We start from the raw sequence: 6156 nt of genomic DNA, 5'->3' as shown, positions 1-6156 counted from the left end.
CAAAGTCATCATCAATTATAATTTAATATACAACTATTTATACAGTTTACTAGATACAGTTTAATAGCTCACTGATATTGACATATTTCATTAAAAATGAAATTGTATTATATAATGTTATCCTTTATATATGTTTCAGTGCTCAGGACAGAACAAAGTAAAACAATAAGAAAATAGATTGTAAAAAAAATAATCTTTATACATTTTCAGAATTGTTTCTGTAATTCGCCTGCTTAGGAGGTTAGGAAGACCTCAAAGAGGCTGGCGACTGAGTGCATACGGTAAAAGATTCCGAAAGGAAGTCCGATATTCACAACAGCCGCCCACATGGTGAACTCGTAAAACTCTGCTCCAATCGTGTTGTCAAACTGAGGGCGGGCGCCAAACGCCGGCATGATCCAGAGCTGTCAATGGAAACAGAGTAAAGATATTCAGTCCAATCTTTCACCTTAAACATACAAGTTACCATCATACTCTACTATGATGTAGTGTACTGCACAAATCCTAGGGAGCCTTTTGGCTCATGAGCAAGTTAGGCAAACAGGGAAAAAAGTGAATTTAAAAGGATGGTTCAGTAATTTCCGTTTATTTTCGACCTACTGTACCTACCCACTGGCACAGACGTCAATTCAACATCTATTTCATGTTGGTTCAATGTAATTTCATTGAAACAATGTTGATTCAACCAGTGAGTGCCCTGTGGGTAGGGCGTTTCATCCAAACTTAATACAAACGGTTTTGGATGAAAGGACAACATCCTAGGTTAACAAGCCCTTTAAAAGAGCCATTTTGAAAATGACAGTGGTGGGTACTCAGTAGGCTACTCACAAGGATGTTGCAGAGCAGCAGAAATGCACAGATCTCCTTCAGGGCCCTCCTTTTCCATGTCAGCCTATGGCGTTGAGGCAGGGGGGAACCAGAAGGAGCAACATGCATACTGTGAACTGTGAGGGCCGGGGACATCTTGGTCTCCATGAATGTCCCTGGTAAGTTGTGTATGTCTCTATGGGCTTGGGCTTGAAGGACGTATGGGTTTGTGAATACAGAGGCCTGGTGCATGTCTTCGTGGAAGGGCTCGCGATGCAGGCCCTCGATGATGAAGATGTTCTGCAGGCAGAGCTGGATCACAGTGAGCAGGGAGACAGCCAGGTTGAGAGCGTTGAGGTGGCCCTCGGCCCCCGTTGCCACCACAGCCACGATGGTGAAATAACAGATGGTGAACTGTCCGATTGAGGCGCCGATCAGCAAGCCTACATCCAGGCTCCGTGTGGGGTTCTTCCCCGACACGTGGTCCCTCTGGTCCAGCCGGTAGATGGCGCAACCAGCCACGGTCGAGACGGACATGAGCGTCACAGCCACCGTGTTCATCACGTAGTGTATCATCAGCACCGTGTCACGTTTCCCCAGGTCCCCCTTCTCCACGTCCACCTCGTAGATGACAAAGGTTCCCAGGCCCGCCACCAGCATGACCAGCCCGACCGCAGGCCCCACCAGCACGTCCTTCAAGCGGAAATGGAGCGAGTGGTGGTTGTGCTCGTCTACCAGGCGGCCCACGTTCTTCCACATGACGTAGGCCATGGCCGAGGCAAACAGGCTGTACTCGATGTTGAAGGGGTACAGGTAGTAATAGGCCTTCTCTAAGACGGCACAGGCAGAGTGGCTGCAGTTACAGCTGCTGTATCCGCCAGAGGCTGAAATTAAATGAAAGATGAGCTTTATTGTTTGACTTGTGAGGTGATGTTTTGTTATGTTGGTTGGTTGTATTTCATAGTCGGGGGCAATTCTATTTAAATACAGTAAATTCAGAAAGTAAACTGAAAATGTATTTTATTTTATTGATCCTTCATTTAAACAAGGAATTCCCATTTCAGTTTACATACTGAATTGAAATGGAATTGACCCTAACCATTTTTCATTAGATTTTCTAGAGAGAAGATTTGACAACCCAATATTCACTACCTCTGATGTCATAGGAATGTGTGCTGTTGCCGTCCTCTGGTGGAACAACAGTCTGGTGTAGGGACTCCTCTGTGACTGCTGCCATCCACAACATCAGATTGGTAGACAGAGTCAACATCAGCCCACAGCTTCAAGAGGGAAACACAGGAGTTCAGAACAGAATAAAATACTAACTATTTTTAAATACTATTTAATTCTGTAAGAATAGAAGAGAACAGAACAGAATTTAATAGAATAGAGTAGACTTAAGGTCTACAAAATTTAAGGTCAACCGGCAATGTTTAAATGTCCAACCATCAATCAAACATCAATTTACAACATCAATAAATAAATCATCAGTGACACAGTAGCAGTTAGTGACGCTCACCGAGTTATGTTCCGTTGTAGCTGTACACAGTCTTTAGCGTGGAGCCAGAGGAAGTATGTCTGAAAAAGATACAATGATCACCTATACTTGCATTTTTCTCACCAGCCAAATCCCACAGTGGTTTCCTTAATGTCATATCACCTAATGGAAGCTCCATTTGAGATGTCTGAACTTGTGTTCTTACCTGGACAAGTATGAACACAGCTTGTAGGACAGGGAACACTATCTTCACAGCAGAGTCACAGTGCAGGTAGCCTACGTAGTTAGCAATCTTAAACACGTCCATAATCAGACTGCATAAACCAAACAGCACCAGTCCACCTAGAGAGAAAAACACAATGAAATCCAATTAGGAATAATCACACTCATTCAATCACTCACACTCATTCAATAATCACACTCATTAAAGACAATGGGTGAATGTAAAACTTTGTCTAGTTATAGTAAATTATATCCTACTGGAATAGAACTCTTCCCCAATCAAAAGAGAGATTATTCATATACAGTGGTATTAACAGACAGTGAATCCTACAGGGTAAGGTTGCAAAATTCCACAAACTTCCCAGATTCAGGGATAAAAACAAACACCTGGGAACTATGGAATTTAGCAGCTGTAGACCCAGAAGATCAGAAAAGTGTCTTCTCTTACCCCTGAGCCACACAGGCCCGGCATGGCTATCCTTGTAGAGCACGGCGTGATCTTCCCTGGATGTGTAGATGGTGTAGTACAGCATCCAGGCAGTGGTGAGGATGAGGAGGACGATGAGGAAGATCTGCAGATTGATGGTGTTGATCTTGACGTTGTTGAAGACACTGCCACTGACCAGAGCAATACCTAGGATCAGGACGTTGACCGTGATGATGCTAGAGAGTAGCCAGCTACGGTTACGGCCCCTCTCCCTCACCGTGCCCCTGCTGGTCGAGAGGACGTCGCTCCCCCTCCTCATACTCCCCGCCTGGACGGAACACCGGGTGGAGGGGAGGGTGGGCGGGGGGGATATGTAGCCCTCCTCAACCTCCATCTCAGCTTCAGATGTCATCTTGCTGGATTCACATGAAAAGAAGCCAAAGGTCAAGTGAATGATGTTTCTCATTCTGTAAAGAGCTAGTCCACAGTTTGTTTGTGGTTTATTACAATCCAAGCTCGCTCTGTTCAAAATGTCATATCCTATCCAAAAGGTAGAAGATCTAATGAGTTCAGAAAGTATGTCTGTACTGATCAGAGTTGTGTGAACACCTAACCGTCCACTCAAAGGCTCTGCCTGTATAAGGAGGTCCCTCCTACCCGTAACCCAGCTTCTAACCTCATTTCATCATCAATGTCAACCCCATCAGTGATATGACAATATAAAGGTTTCTTATCATTTCCCTGTTTATCATCAGAAGCAGGGCCAGTCTACCATGCTTCAACGAATATGAGTTTATCTTGCTTGATTCGGGTCAATGCCAGTGTTTGATTAAATTGAAATTAACAAAGAAATCCTCACAGTTCATATTTACGAACACACATTGGTATTTTATCTACATGAGGTCAGGTATGTTTTGTTTCTTGGAAACCAACTTATTATTTTTTTATAAAAAATTGTAGATTTTCAGTTTCTGTCTAATAAGACTGTTTCTACAGCAGCACTGACTGTTCCTTAGAACAACAGTAGGCTACTCCCAACGCCAAAACTGAGGTCTGAAAACACAGTGAATCATAATGTAAACTGGAAATACCATACTGGATCCCCGAATTTCCTCATAATATATTAATCATTACACAGGTGAGCTGGTTCAAAAGTGGTTTTTCAAAATGCCTGTGATGCAGCACTGACAAACTGTCTCGCAGCGGCAAGTTTGTTTGCAATCTAACAATAACCTAGCCAATGTAATGAAATGAAATATGTGGATGACATTTCTGAAATATTTCACATGACGGTGTAGTTATTACATCCACTTTGCAGTTCATAAACATTTATTTTTAATCAGCCCAACTGTAAATGCTGAGAAAAGTCCAGTTTAAATAGTATTTTGTATTTATTTATCACAATACTTTCTTTTACAATGTGTTGACAGGACTTGATATAGCCTAGTTCTCTGTACTTTTAAGATGAAACTGTAATTAGTTGGGTGTACTTATTATAATGCATTGATGGATGTATTAGCATATACATTGTTGTGGAAAATGTAACATTTTATGGATTTTGTGGGTACACGTCTCTTTAGCTAATCCACTCCTTGTACTCCATGTCATGTACAAGAGACTGGCCTTTCTTCCAACTTCAAATTCAGACCTTCTATCAATAATGAGAGGATTTGATCCTGATTCGTTCAACCTCACAGCTATCCTCCAATCACAATGATTATGCAAATATTGTAACTCCACAGAACATGTTGGTATAGCAACCGTTTTTTATTTGTCCAGACTAAAACAGTATGTTCAAAGTTGCTAGCTGAAGTCTAAATTCTCATACTAAATACATACTGCAATTCCAGCCACAAAATGTCGAAATACAACAACTTACCTAGCTAACAGCTAAATGTTGGTTTTTGACTATTTCCAAGGCACCACGTGTTGTCATGGAAAATATGAATGTTATTTCCAACAACCAATGAGCAACTCCACCATAAATCCAGCGAACGTTGAGATTGTGTAACCTAGTAGTCTGGGACTCAGACTACTAGGTTACTTGTGATAGTATCAATTTAATTGGATGCTTATGAATGGGGTTCCAATTGGTCAGTTTGACATTCTATGATTTGATTACAGCCATCCACACAATCTCAATACAAACGCATTAGAGTGGCAGTCTGGTAAACACACTAATGGTGGAAAAAGGCTGCAGTGCCCAGTATTATTTGCTCAGTTTATCAAAAGCAATTGGTTTCCTGAACTTGACAGAATTATTTATCTAACAGGTCAATAAGAGTGCCAGACATAAATGAAGTAACTCAGTAACTCATTAAGTACACACAAATGAAAAATAAATATCCAAGACAAAGGAGATGATTGTGGACTACAGGAAAAGGAGGACCGAGTACGCCCCCATTCTCATCGACGGGGCTGGAGTGGAGCAGGTTGAGAGCTTCAAGTTCCTTGGTGTCCACATCACCAACAAACTAACACGGTCCAAGCACACCAAGACAGTCGTGAAGAGGGCACAACAAAACCTATTCCCCCTCAGGAGACTGAAAAGATATGGCATGGGTCCTCAGATCCTCAAAAGGTTCTACAGCTGCACCATCGAGAGCATCCTGACGGGTTGCATCACTGCCTGGTATGGCAACTGCTCGGCCTCCGACCACAAGGCACTACAGAGGGCAGTGCGTACGGCCCAGTACATCACTGGGGCCAAGCTTCCTGCCATCCAGGACCTCGATACCAGGCAGTGTCAGAGGAAGGCCCTAAAAATTGTCAAAGACTCCAGCCACCCTAGTCATAGACTGTTCTTTCTGCTACCGCACGGCAAGCGGTTACCAGAGCGTCATGTCTAGGTCTAAGAGGCTTCTAAACAGCTTCTACCCCCAAGCCATAAGACTCCTGAACATCTAATCAAATGCCTACCCAGACTATTTGCATTGCCCCCCCCCATTTTATGCTGCTGCTACTCTCTGTTATTGCATAGTCACTTTAATAACTCTACCTACATGTACATATTACCTCAATTACCTTGACTAACCGGTGCCCGCGCACATTGACTCAACCGGTACCCCCCTGTATATAGCCTTGCTATTGTTATTTTACTGCTGCTCTTTAATTATTTGTTACTTTTATTATTATATTTTTTTTTAGTTAGGTATTCTCAAAACTGCATTGTTGGTTAAGGTCTTGTAAGTAAGCATTTCAC

General features: G+C 42.6%; 1 protein-coding gene across 1 annotated transcript; it reads right to left on the bottom strand.

The window, feature by feature from the left end:
- Positions 1-233: 233 nt before the first annotated feature.
- On the bottom strand, positions 234-3366 carry LOC120044088 (proton channel OTOP2-like). The gene is made up of 6 exons (XM_038988677.1): positions 2976-3366; positions 2511-2647; positions 2327-2385; positions 1960-2087; positions 829-1691; positions 234-404 (listed from the first exon to the last, which is right to left on the bottom strand). The coding sequence occupies exons 1-6, from the start codon at positions 3364-3366 to the stop codon at positions 234-236; spliced, it is 1749 nt and encodes a 582-aa protein (XP_038844605.1).
- Between the last annotated feature and the right edge of the window lie 2790 nt (positions 3367-6156).

This window comes from Salvelinus namaycush, chromosome 3 (genome assembly GCF_016432855.1).
Source record: "Salvelinus namaycush isolate Seneca chromosome 3, SaNama_1.0, whole genome shotgun sequence".
NCBI classification, from domain to species: Eukaryota; Metazoa; Chordata; class Actinopteri; order Salmoniformes; family Salmonidae; genus Salvelinus; species Salvelinus namaycush.
This window is presented reverse-complemented; position numbering and strand designations above follow the sequence as displayed.

Coding starts and splice junctions, on each gene's coding strand:
- LOC120044088 (XM_038988677.1), bottom strand. CDS start 3,366: ATGACATCTGAAGCTGAGATGGAGGTTGAGGAGGGCTACATATCCCCC. Junction 2,648..2,975: donor CGGGCCTGTGTGGCTCAGGG/GTAAGAGAAGAC, acceptor TTTTCTCTCTAG/GTGGACTGGTGCTGTTTGGT. Junction 2,386..2,510: donor CTGTGTTCATACTTGTCCAG/GTAAGAACACAA, acceptor TATCTTTTTCAG/ACATACTTCCTCTGGCTCCA.